The sequence below is a fragment of the Mercenaria mercenaria genome, chromosome 2 (genome assembly GCF_021730395.1).
Source record: "Mercenaria mercenaria strain notata chromosome 2, MADL_Memer_1, whole genome shotgun sequence".
Taxonomy (NCBI): domain Eukaryota; kingdom Metazoa; phylum Mollusca; class Bivalvia; order Venerida; family Veneridae; genus Mercenaria; species Mercenaria mercenaria.
In genome coordinates, this window is record NC_069362.1 from 62,797,328 (window position 1) to 62,811,002 (window position 13,675).

Sequence of the window (13,675 nt, forward strand, 5' to 3'; positions counted from 1 at the left end):
AAAAATAAACCAGAAGGCCTAGATCTTAGATATTTGACCTGTAGCATTGCCTAGTAGACTTCTACAAAATTTCTTCAAATCATGACCCCAGGGGTCAAATTGGCCCTGCCCCATGGGGTTACTTGATTGTACATAGAAAAATCTTCAAAATTTTCTAAAAATAAACCAGAAGGCCTAAAGCTTAGATATTTGACATGTAGCATTGCCTAGTGGACCTCTACAAAAAATGTTCAAATCTTGACCCCCCCCCCCCCAGGTCAAATTGACCCAGCCCCAGGGGTTACTTGATTGTACATAGGGAAATCTTCATAAATTTGCTTAAAATAAACCAGAAGGCCTAGATCTTAGATATTCAATATGTAACATTGCCTAGTAGACTTCTGCAAACTTTGTTCAAATCATGACCCCGGGGTAAAATTGGCCCCACCCCAGGGGTTACTTGATTGTACATCGGAAAATTTTCCAAAAAATTTCTAAAAATTATCAGTTTGACATTTGAAACATGTAGCTCATATAACTCTGGTGAGCGATCCAGGGTCATCATGACCCTCTTGTTTGTATGTAGCATTGCCTGGTGGTCCTCTACCAAAATTGTTCAAATTATGCCCCTGGGATGAAAAGAAGCCCTGCCCCAGGGGGTCTCCATTTTTACGTAGACTTATATTGGAAAAAAAAAGCTTCAAAAATCTTGCCTGAAACTGCAAGGCCTAGGCTTTTGATATTTTGTATGTTGCCTTTCCTAGTGTTTCTCTACCAAAATTGTTCAAATCATGTCCCTGGGATGAAAAGAGGCCCTGCCCTGGGGGTACCAAGTTTATCATAGACTTATATACGAAAAAAAATAAAGATCTTCTTGTCTGAAAGTTCAAGGCCTATGCCTTTGATATTTTGTATGTAGCATTGCCTGGTGGACCTCTAACAAGTTTTGTTCAAATTATGCCCCTGGAGTGAAGAGGCCCTGCCCTGGGGGTCACTTGTTATAATTATGAGTTATACAGGAAAAAATACTTCAAAAATTATCATATCATATTTCCTAGACTGTTTAATTATAATTTCCTGATGACCCTAAGCAATTAGGGATCACTTGACTGTGACCTTGACCTACAGACCTACTTTCTTGTTTTTTTTTTATGATACAGCCTTGAAATTTGGATGACATGTACAGTTTTACACACCGATCTTAAAACTGACTTTCAGTTACCATGAATGTGACGTACTGACCTACCTTCTTAATATTTTTGCATCAGTTTACCATTTGAAACATGGCTTACTTAGTATATTACTCAGGTGAGCTATCCAGGGTCATCATGACCCTCTTGTTTACATGTTAAATTTATTAAGCATTGAGCTATAGGTAAATCAGGCATGGCTTAAGAAAGCTTTAGTTTTTCCGCAGATTTGTTTGTGCAGTATATGTGCATGTATAATGGAGTTATTGTAACAGTAGCCTGATTTGGGATGTAGTATTTAGCTGGAGCTGATTTTGCCACACCAGATAACACAAGACACATAAGTTTATGCACTTTTTAGCTCACCTGTCACAAAGTGACAAGGTGAGCTTTTGTGATCGCGCGGCGTCCGTCGTCCGTCCGTCCGTGCGTGCGTCCGTCCGTAAACTTTTGCTTGTGACCACTCTAGAGGTCACATTTTTCATGGGATATTTATGAAAGTTGGTCAGAATGTTCACCTTGATGATATCTAGGTCAAGTTCGAAACTGGGTCACGTGCCATCAAAAACTAGGTCAGTAGGTCTAAAAATAGAAAAACCTTGTGACCTCACTAGAGGCCATATATTTCACAAGATCTTCATGAAAATTGGTCAGAATGTTCACCTTGATGATATCTAGGTCAAGTTCGAAACTGGGTCACGTGGGGTCAAAAACTAGGTCAGTAGGTCTAAAAATAGAAAAACCTTGTGACCTCTCTAGAGGCCATATTTTTCATGAGATCTTCATGAATATTGGTCAGAATGTTCACCTTGATGATATTTAGGTCAAGTTCGAAACTGGGTCACGTGGGGTCAAAAACTAGGTCAGTAGGTCTAAAAATAGAAAAACTATTTGACCTCTCTAGAGGCCATATTTCTCAATGGATCTTCATGAAAATTAATCAGAATGTTCACCTTGATGATATCTAGGTCAAGTTCGAAACTGGGTCACGTGGGGGTAAAAACTAGGTCAGTAGATCTAAAAATAGAAAAACCTTGTGACCTATCTAGAGGCCATATTTTTCATGAGATCTTCATGAATATTGGTCAGAATGTTCACCTTGATGATATCTAGGTCAAGTTCGATACTGGGTCATGTTGGATCAAAAACTAGGTCAGTAGGTCTAAAAATAGAAAAACCTTGTGACCTCTCTAGAAGCCATATTTCTCAATGGATTTTCATGAAAATTGGTCAAAATGTTCACCTTGATGATATCTAGGTCAAGTTCGAAACTGGGTCACGTGCAGTCAAAAACTAGGTCAGTAGGTCTAAAAACAGAAAAACCTTGTGACCTCTCTAGAGGCCATATTTTTCAATGGATCTTCAGGAAAATTAATCAGAATGTTTACCTTGATGATATCTAGATCAAGTTCGAAACTGGGACACGTGGGGTTAAAAACTAGGTCAATAGATCTAAAAATAGAAAAACCTTGTGACCTCTCTAGAGGCCATATTTTTCATGAGATCTTCATGAATATTGGTCAGAATGTTCACCTTGATGATATCTAGGTCAGCTTCGAAACTGGGTCACGTGGGGTCAAAAACTAGGTGAGTAGTTCTAAAAATAGAAAAACCTTGTGACCTCTCTAGAGGCCATATTTCTCAATGGATCTTCATGAAAACTGGTGAGAATGTTCAGCTTGATGATATCTAGGTCAGGTTCATAACTGGGTCATGTGCGGTCAAAAACTAGGTCAGTAGGTCGAAAAATAAAAAAACCTTGTGACCTCTCTAGAGGCCATATTTTTCACGAGATCTTCATGAAAATTGGTGAGAATGTCAAGTTTAAAGTGGGTCATGTGCCTTCAAAAACTAGGTCATTAGGTCAAATAATAGAAAAAGCTTGTGACCTCTCTAGAGGCCATATTTTTCAATGGATCTTTATGAAAATTTGTCAGAATTTTTTATCTTGATGATATCTAGGTCACATGTGCTCAAAAACTAGGTGACTATGTCAAATAATAGAAATAACGACGTCATACTCAGTTCAACACTGGGTCATGTGGGGATAGGTGAGCGATTCAGGACCATCATGGTCCTCTTGTTTTTATCAGGTCTGGCAAAATCAGCGAGAGGTGAACCACAGTATCCCAGATCTAGCCACTGTTATAATGACCCCCTGTATTATACACCTCCAGCTTTTTGTTTATTGTATTTTAACAAATGATGACGAAATATTCCTCTGAAAAGTTATTTTTGTGCTCTATTTACAAATATTGGTCAGGTCATGAATATTAATTAATGAAAGAAATGTAGGATTTTCAGTGCAGTACAGAATTTTTCTGCCTATTGGTAATTGCTTGTGAAAAACAATCCATATGTTTTACAGAATTTACGTAGATTTATATTAAATAAATATATCAAGGTGTATGTGTATACAATAATTACTCTGTATATTTCTTATGGCTTACGGCCTCCAGCGATGTTTATTTATGTTCTCAGACTTTAAAACTTTAAAATATTTTTCACATATTTATTTCAGGCTTTACATAATGTGTTCAGAACAAATGAAACAAATGCTGATGTTGTTCTCGCCAGTTTAAAGGCTACTGTAGAAAAGAAATTTATTCCATTTAAACAGAGCGAGTAAGTAATTTTGTCACTGTGTTCCGTAGAGTTCAAATCTGTCTGTCCATTCATCTGTGCAGTTAATAACCTTGTTTTTATTGCGGTGCAATTTGTCTGGTATTTGCTCTAAACTAAAACTAATTGATAGTTCTTGTTAGAAACATTTTTTGCTCGACTATACGAAGTATGGAGAGCTATCCTACTCGACCTGGCATCGGCATCCTTCCGCGTCCGCACTTTGGTTGAAGTTTTGATGCACTTTCTCTTTATCTTTGTTATTACTTAATGGATTTACTTCAAACTTAAAATAGTTGTTCCTCATCATCATCCACATAATATGGCACAAGGGTCATAACTCTGGTACCAATATTTCATGAATTATCCCCCCTTTGTACTTAGAATTTCAGGTTAAAGTTTTGGTGCACTTTCACTTTATCTCAGTTATTACTAAATGGATTTGATTCAAACTGAGAGTAGTTTTTCCACATCATCTCCCATATCATATGACACAAGGTCCATAACTCTTACCATTATTTAATGAATTATCCCCCTTTTACTTAGAATTTTGGGTTAAAGTTTTGATACTCTATCTCAGTTATTACTAAATGGATTTGATTCAAACTTAAAAAAGTTGTTCCGCGTTATCACCCACATCATATGACACAAGGTCCATAACTCTGGCAACAATTTTTCATGAATTATGCCCCCTTTTACTTAGAATTTAAGGTTAATTTTGATGCATTTTCATTATATCTCAGTTATTTCAAAATGGGTTTGATTCAACATGACACAAGGTGCACCAATATTTCATGAATTATGCCCCCTTTTTGCTTAGAATTATACTTTTTTAATGTTTTGATACACTTGATCCATATCTCTCTTATTACTTAATACTTTTTACACAGGCTCAAGCTATTATCCAATATCTTCATCCACATTGTAGTCATTAAACACTCCAGTGACACATTCAGCTTTATCAAAATGTGCCGAGTTTCTCCATCCAGCATCGAAATAGTTGAGCGCGCTATCTCCCGTGACAGCTCTTGTTCCTTTTACTATTTAAGACTTACTTTTGCTGTGTTCATAATAGTTGTAACAAAAACTGGAAGCTAGTTTAGTGACTATCTCTGCTAGATAAAAACCAGTGCTTTGGGCTTATTATGAGTTACAGTGGATTCTTCTGAAGTGTTTGAACCAACATATCTTTTGGTTATGTATCCAATATAATGTTCCTTTGACCTTATGTTGACCAAATATACCAGTGATGATGTGTAACTAATACAGCTTATTGCATTGCAGTTACACCCTTCGTTGTACTGTGATGGATGATTGGGGGCGTGTCAAACTTGCCTTTGATCTGGAAGTGTGTGCTATTCCTAAGATGACATTTGTTGGCGTGTGTAGAAAGAGAGTTAAAGGGGATACATGGCATTATAAAAAACTTTGTGAAGATATTTTATCCACTGCAAGATTGTAAGTTATACATGTTTTTCAGCATTGGAAAAAACGGGATGTACTATGTGATGGTGCGTCCGTCCGTCCGTCTGTCTGTCAGTTGTAATTTGTGCCCAGAATATAACTTTAAAACCATTAAAGGTATTGACTTTAAACTTGCACTATAGGTAGATGGGTGATGTGCGCATTTGAAACGGCTCTGTAGGTTAAAGGTCAAGGTCACAGATTGAGCTAAAAGGTCAAAACTGTCGATCATATTTTGTGTCCGGAGCATAACTAAATAACCATGCAAGGTATTGACTTCAAACTTGACATGTGGGTAGGTGGTGATGGGACGATTTGCAGAGCACATGAACCAGGTCTGTAGGTAAACAGTTAAGGTCACAAATTAAGCTGAAAGGTCAAATCTGTCCGTCATATTTCTTGTCTGGAGCGTAACTTATTAACTATTAAAGATATTAACTTCAAACTTGGCATGTAGGTAGGTAATGACGAGATCATGTGCAGAGAGCATAAACCTGGTTTATATGTCCCGTCATAGTGTCAGTGAGGAGCATAACTTATTAACCATTCAAGGTATTGACTTCAAACTTGAAACTTGGGATGTAGGTAGGTGGTGATGAGACAATGTAGGGATTTTTCTAGACCTCTAAAAAGGGCAGGGTGCTGCTAAAAAGGGGCAGGGTGCATTTTGCGCATTGCGTACCTTTGTCTACGAAAATCATAAGGTAGATTTCCATGGTTTATGTTGTAATGTCTACATTGTAAGGTACTACAGAAAGATTTGCAAAGAATCTGAATCATTCAAGAATGTCAGGAAAAACATTAATACCTGTTTGTCTATATAACATGCTTATCATTTATAAATACATGCAATTTGTTTTATGTTTGCATGCATTATTTTTGTCTTGAAAGTTTTCTTGATTAGAAATACAGTATACCATAAAGATACTTTTGAATAATTTAATAATTCTGGTGCAGATCTGTCATTATACATTCATTATATTACTGAACGTACCGTTGATACTCGTGTATAAATAAATGACCCCCTCCCCCCACGAATCGTGGGTGCATATTATACAAAGGTGTAGACAATTTTCCAACTACAAAAAATAACTTTGTTTACGATTTTCGCCATTTTGGTAAAGGGAAACTACTCTACGCGCTGACTGTCTACGCTAAATTCTGATATTGCCGTTACGTTCTGTAAAAGATCGAGTGGTTTATTTTCTTTTAAACAAAATTAATATCATACAAATTTAATAGTATTTTGATGAAATAAATATAACAAAATCATAGATATTCTGATAGGCAGTGATACTAATTAAAGATCGACTGTTATCTTCAACCGAGATCAAACTGTGAACAACAAAATTGACACGAGGTGCCACGCTAATTGCAGATAATTACTGGCCATTAATCGGCATTTAATAAGCAGCAGACTTTGTGTTAAGATATGTTTTTTTCTCCTTTTTTATTCTGTTTTGCAGTTTGCTTTAACTGCTGACCTATCTAATTGTTGTTTATTACAATTCGGTCGGTCGTCGTCTGCTACTGATACTGCATACATGCCTCGGGCAAATACACAGCACCTGTGTATAGTTGGTGTGTGTCATAACTTTGTATCTACTGACAATTATTTGGGAAGGTATTTTCAACTATTTTGACAGATGATTGATGGGCAGTTCGTTTAGAAATACTTCATTAATGGTCAAAGGGGCATGCTAAAAGGGCAACGGGGTGCTGAAGAAAGGCAAAAGGGCGGCGATTTCGGGCAGAGGGGCGGCGCTAAAAATGGGCAGGGCGCTGCGCCCTGCTATTCCGCTCTAGAAAAATCCCTACAATGTGCAGAGTGCATGAATGGTAGGTCAAAGGCCAGGGTCAAATCTTCCCATCATATTCGTGTCCAGAGCTTAACTTAAAAAATACTAAATGTATTGACTTTAAACTTAGGAAGGTGGTGATGAGACAATGTGCAGAATGCAACAATATACATTAGAACCCCACCCCACAAAGAAAAAAGTGTTGTTTAGTTTCTTGCCCTTTAGTATCCTGTTACCACCACCACGCGCGCGCACACACACACACACACACCTCACACACAAAAAAATAATCAAATTTTGCTTCCGTCGTCCTCTGATATGACCCTTTGGACGTATATTGCTTGCTTGGTGGAGCTCTTGTAGTTACCACGGTAGTTGGCATTTTTAGCTCTTTACAATTTTTGAAATATGACAACTTTTGTTCTCACCATTTAATAATTCAAAATACTCTTTATTTAGTATATTTGAATCCTGTTGACTGTTTGAAAAAATAGCATATTACAATGACAATAATTATAGTTCTTAATGTGTGAGTATGTTCAAACTTTGCTGTCGCTATGAAATTTCTTCGTTATGAATCTATTTTATTTTTATATTTCTTCAGAATGTGCTGATGATGATGCCCAGTTTACAGCAATAGTGCCCTAACTTACACAGAGTACTGTGATATATCTATAAATGCATACCTCACACTGAGAACGTTGAATCCAGTACAGAAAAGACAACCAAACTCTTCCTACTGTGATTTGTTACAAACTTGATTTTTGTTGGAAATAATCATAATTGAGCTGCGCCATGAGAAAACCAACATAATGGCTTTGCGACCAGCATGGATCCAGACCAGCCTGCGCATCCGCGCAGTCTGGTCAGGATCCATGCTGTTCGCTAATGGTTTCTCTAATTGTAATAGGCTTTGAAAGCGAACAGCATGGATCCTGACCAGATGCGCAGATGCGCAGGCTGGTCTGGATCCATGCTGGGCGCAAAGCCACTGTTGGTTTTCTCATGACGCGGCTCATATATATAAGCTGCAACGTTATGAAGCATAACATGTCTAACAAATCTTGTCTGCAACAAGCAGTTTGTGTCAGTAATTCCAGATGTGTGTGTATTTAACCAGATAAATGTAAATGTTAAGTAGGCAAAAAATTATGAATGTCAAATGTATGAATTTTGCTTTTTAACTGTGTACATATTTTACAATGTATTTATAGACATTTTACTTAACGTTTTTCTCTTACTGTTTTAATTGTCGAGAAGTTTTATCGCTGTAAAAAGACTCATTTTTGCAATGAAATATATGCATGTGTATCTTTGGAAATTTTGGTATCATTTAATAAACTTGTGTTTATATGGGTCTTCACGGCAAGGTTATGAATGTTGCTAACTTCCTACTACTTGTCCCGCCATGCAAGCATTAACATTGTTAAATTTTGTGTCGGGGGTGAAACCAGCCGACTAATGCAAAGTTGGTATCAATCCGTGTCTCATAAAGTACCAGTACACATAGGTGCCATATATGATCTAAGCTGTTTGTGTGATCATAAGTCAAACAAATTTTATGGACCATGAAGTATCTTTTCTTACATTCTCTCTGTTTTTCATAACTTGCTTTTTCCTATCTTCAGGAGGCTCAAACTTCTCTTTTTTCCTATCTTAAACAACCTGTTTTTCAAAAACTGTTCATTTCTTTTAGAACAACCCAAATCAAGGTAATTGGTAGCTGATTAAGACTGTGATAAGGTATGTTTTAGCCAATGGTTACTTGAAATACTATATGTAATAATTACTGGTATGAAATTTTTTAAAGTTAGTAACTTTTTTATTAGTTAAATGCTCGTATTTTATCTTGCATGTTGTAAAATGTGATATAGTTGAAATGTCTTTGTCTTACACTTGCATCCAGTAATTAAGATTGCAAAGTTATTGTGTTATATGTGGCCTGCCAATGATTTGCTGATAATTTGCTAAGATTCTAAACCCGTACACTATGTTACTGGTAGATTTCTGTAGTCACTATAAATGCATTCAAATGTGAGAAATTACATAGAAAACTAAGCAAGAAAATATTCTAATATTTTTTTTTATTGTATTTTGTAGGGAAAACACCTTTTATTTTGTGTTATAACATCTGAATCCTGAGGGATTCTGAAGATGTTATGACACAAAATGAACATGCGCTAATGCTTTTCTAGCATAAAAACTAATAAATAAACACATTGTCCGTCAACGTCATTAAATTGGCATGAAATGCGCGGGAACGTCTCGAGTTGTTTTATCGCTTTGCGTCATTTCCTTTTGAATAATCAATTTTGAGGCTGTAATGCATATAAAAAGATGTTTTAACAGCACTCGAGCGCGAGAATCTCTCTGTTAACACATGTTTTCTCTCCTGTTAAAACACCCCCAAAAAGTGACAAGAACAGCAATTTTATGCTAGAATTCAAATTAATGATTATTTGTGAGTAATATATGTAAGCTTGTGATATCATTGTTAACTAACAAGCTCAAGGCTATCAGCAGATTTATGAGAACTTTAGTAGTCCAGTTTTACTTTAATCTTCAGGAAATAATATTTTTGCAATTTGTATTTTTTTATCATTAAAATTCACCATTGTGAGCTTCTGGGTTTCCATAATTGCATTTCGTATTAAACTGCCTAGGTATATATAGTTTGATATTACATCTTCAGGAAATGCCATTTCTGCAATCTGGTAATTTTATCATTAAAATTCACCATTGTGAGCTTCTGAGTATACATATTTGCATTTCATATTAAACTGCCAAGACATAATTTTAGCAGTTTTGTGTTGTGTATACAGCTTGTCTCAAATGTAGAATTGTAAATACTATTTTGTATGTGCAGCTGACATAATGATGCATTATGTAAAATCATGTCATTGCCTTATGAATATTAATAAAATGTAAAAAACGATTGTGATTATATTTTCATACCCATATTTCATTCATATTTTGTCCACTTTATTTCAGTTGTCAAACCTGTACTTAATGTGGTAAGAAATAGATGTGGAAAGTTTGATATTACATGCATTTTAAAATAGCAGAATGTAAATGATCCAGTCAAGATTTTGATTCAATCAGGTTTGAAAACAAGAGGACCATGATGGTCCTGAATCGCTCACCTGCCCCCACATGAACTGAGTATGACGTCATTTTTAGCTCGACTATTCATAGAATAGTGAGCTATTGCACTCGCCCATGTGTCGGCGTCCGCGTCCCGATTTTGGTTAAGGTTTTGTATGTAAGCTGGTATCTCTGTAACCACTTGTGGGAATGGATTGAAACTTCACACACTTATTCACTGTGACAAACTGACTTACATTGCACAGGTTCCATAACTCTATTTTGCTTTTTTACAAAATTATGCCCCTTTTTCGACTTAGAAATTTTTGGTTAAGGTTTTGTATGTAAGCTGGTTACTCAGTAACCAGTTGTGGGAATGGATTGAAACTTCACACACTTATTCACTGTGATGAACTGATCTACATTGCACAGGTTCCATAACTCTGTTTTGCTTTTTTACAAAATTATGCCCCTTTTTCGACTTAGAAATTTTTGGTTAAGGTTTTGTATGTAAGCTGGTATCTCAGTACTTACTAATGGGAATGGATTGAAACTTCACATACTTGTTCACTATCATGATCTGACATGCACTAAGCAAGTCCCATAACTCTACTCTCTTTTTTTTCAAAATTATGCCCCTTTTTCGACTTAGCAGTTTTTGGTTAAATTTTTGTATGTAATCTGATATCTCAGTATCTACTAATTGGAATGGATTGAAACTTCACACACTTGTTCACTGTCATGATCTAACATGCACTGTGAAGGTCCCATTACTCTACTTGGCATTTTTACAAAATTATGCCCCTTTGACTTCGCAGTTTTTTGTTAAGTTTTTGTATGTAAGCTGGTATCTCAGTATCCACAAATTGGAAAGGATTGAAACTTCACACACTTGTTCACTGTCATATGACATGCAGTACAGAGGTTCAATACCTCTACTTTGCATTTTACAAAATAATGCCCCTTTTTCAACTTTTGTATTCATTCAATTGACAAGGCTGTTGAATAGTCGAGCGTTCCTGTCCTCCGACAGCTCTTGTTTCTATTTGACACAGTGACCTAGTTTTTGAGCTCATGTGACCTACTTCTGAATTGACCTAGATATCATCATGATAAAAATTCTGACCAATTTTCATGAAGATCCATTGAAAAATATGGCCTCTAGAGAGGTCACAAGTTTTTTTTTTATTATTTGACATAATAACCTAGTTTTTGAAGGCATGTGACCCAGTTTTGTATTTGACCTAGATATCATCAAGGTGAACATTCTCACTAGCTTTCATAAAGATCTCATGAAAAATACGGCCTCCAGAGAGGTCACGAGGTTTTTCTATTTTTAGACATACTGACCTAGTTTTGACCGCATGTGACCCAGTTTCGAACTTGACCTAGATATCAAAGGTGAACATTCTCACCAATTTTCATACAGATCCCATGAAAAAATGTGACCTCTAGAGAGGTCAAAAGGTCTTTCTATGTTGAGACCTAGTTTTTGACTGCAGCTGACCTGGTTTCAAATGTGACCTAGATAAAATCAAGAGGAACATTCAGACCAACTTTCATACAGATCCCATGAAAACTATGGCCTCTAGAGTGGTCACAAGGTTTTTTCTATTATTTGATCTACTGACCTAGCTTTTGACCGCACGTGACCCAGTTTCAAACTTGACCTACATATCATAAAGATGAACATTCTGACCAATTTTCATACAGATACAATGAAAAAATGTGACCTCCAGAGAGGTCACAAGGAGTTTCTATTATTTGACCTGATCTAGTTTTGGATCGCATGTGACCCAGTTTCAAACTTGACTTAGATATCATCAAGGTGAACATTCTGACCAATTTTCATGAAGATCCCATGAAAAATACGACCTCTAGGGAGGTCACAAGAATTTACTATTTTTAGACCTACTGACCTAGTTTTGAACCGCAGTTGACCCAATTTCGAACATGACCTAGAAATCACCAAGATGAACATTCTGACCAATTTTCATGCAGATCCCATGAAAAATATGGCCTCTACAGAGGTCACAAGGATTTTCTATTATTTGACCCACTGACCTAGTTTTTGACCGCAGTTGACCTGGTTTCAAACTTGACCTAGATATCATCAAGATGAACATTCTGATCAACTTTCATGCAGATCCAATGAAAAATACGGGCTCTGCAGAGGTCACAAGGTTTTTCTATTATTTGACCTAGTTTTGGACCAGACGTGACCAAGTTTCGAACTTGACCTAGATATCATCAAGATGAACATTCTGACCAATTTTCATGCAGATCCCATGAAAAATGTGACCTCCAGAGAGGTCACAAGGATTTTCTATTATTTGACCTACTGACCCAGTTTCGAACCTGACCTAGATATCATCAAGATGAACATTCTGACCAATTTTTATGAAGATCCCGAAAAAAATATGGCCTCTAGGGAGGTCACAAGAATTTTCTATTTTTAGACCTACTGACCTAGTTTTGGACCGCAGTTGACCCAATTTCTAACTTGACCTAGAAATCTTCAAGATGAACATTCTGACCAATTTTCATGCAGATCCCATGAAAAATATGGCCTCTAGTGAGGTCACAAGGTTTTTCTATTATTTGACCTACTGACCTAGTTTTGGATCGGACGTGACCCAGTTCCGAACTTGACCTGAATATCATCAAGTTGAACATTCTGACCATTTTTCTTGCAGATCCCATGCAAAATATGACCTCTAGAGAGGTCACAAGGATTTTCTATTATTTAACCCACTGACCTAGTTTTTGACCGCAGTTGACCCAGTTTCAAACTTGACCTAGATATCATCAAGATGAACATTCTGACCAATTTTCATGCAGATCCCAAGAAAAAAATGACCACAAGAGAGGTCACAAGGAGTTTCTATTATTTAATCTACTGACCTAGTTTTTGATGGCACGTGACCCAGTTTCTAACTTGACCTGAATATCATCAAGATGAACATTCTGACCAATTTTTATGAAGATCCATTGAAAAATATGGCCTCTATGGATGTCACAAGGATTTTCTATTTTTAGACCTACTGACCCAGTTTTGGACCGCACATGACCCAGTTTCGAACTTGACCTAGATATCATCAAGATGAACATTTTGACCAATATTCATAAAGATCCCATGAAAAATGTGACCTCTAGAGTGGTCACAAGCAAAAGTTTACGCACGCACGGACTGACGACGGATGCTGCGTGATCACAAAAGCTCACCTTGTCACTTTGTGACAGGTGAGCTAAAAATTGCAATGCATAATTGGCAGGGGTCATTGTTGTAGATTAACAGTTTGCATTAGGCGTAAATGTGATATCTTTTTATCTTTTGTTCATTTTTATTGGTGCCACAAGGTTTTACTATTATTTGACCTACTGACCTAGTTTTGGATGGGACGTGACCCAGTTCCGAACCTGACCTAAATATCATCAAGATGAACATTCTGACCAATATTCATAAAGATCCCATGAAAAATGTGACCTCTAGAGTGGTCACAAGCAAAAGTTTACACACGGACTGACGGACGGACG

At 36.6% G+C, this 13,675-nt stretch overlaps 1 protein-coding gene across 3 annotated transcripts in view; it reads left to right on the forward strand.

Annotated features, from left to right (window-relative positions):
• Positions 1–9,989, forward strand: part of LOC123564126 (maternal embryonic leucine zipper kinase-like) — a 51,070-nt gene extending 41,081 nt beyond the window's left edge. For all 3 annotated transcript variants that reach the window (XM_045357467.2, XM_045357470.2, XM_045357468.2), the window contains 3 exons: positions 3,691–3,794; positions 5,076–5,249; positions 7,659–9,989. In XM_045357467.2, the coding sequence (XP_045213402.1) occupies positions 3,691–3,794; positions 5,076–5,249; positions 7,659–7,668 (288 nt within the window). In that variant the 3' untranslated portion in view covers positions 7,669–9,989. The remainder of the gene's footprint in view (positions 1–3,690; positions 3,795–5,075; positions 5,250–7,658) is intronic.
• The last annotated feature ends 3,686 nt before the right edge of the window (positions 9,990–13,675 follow it).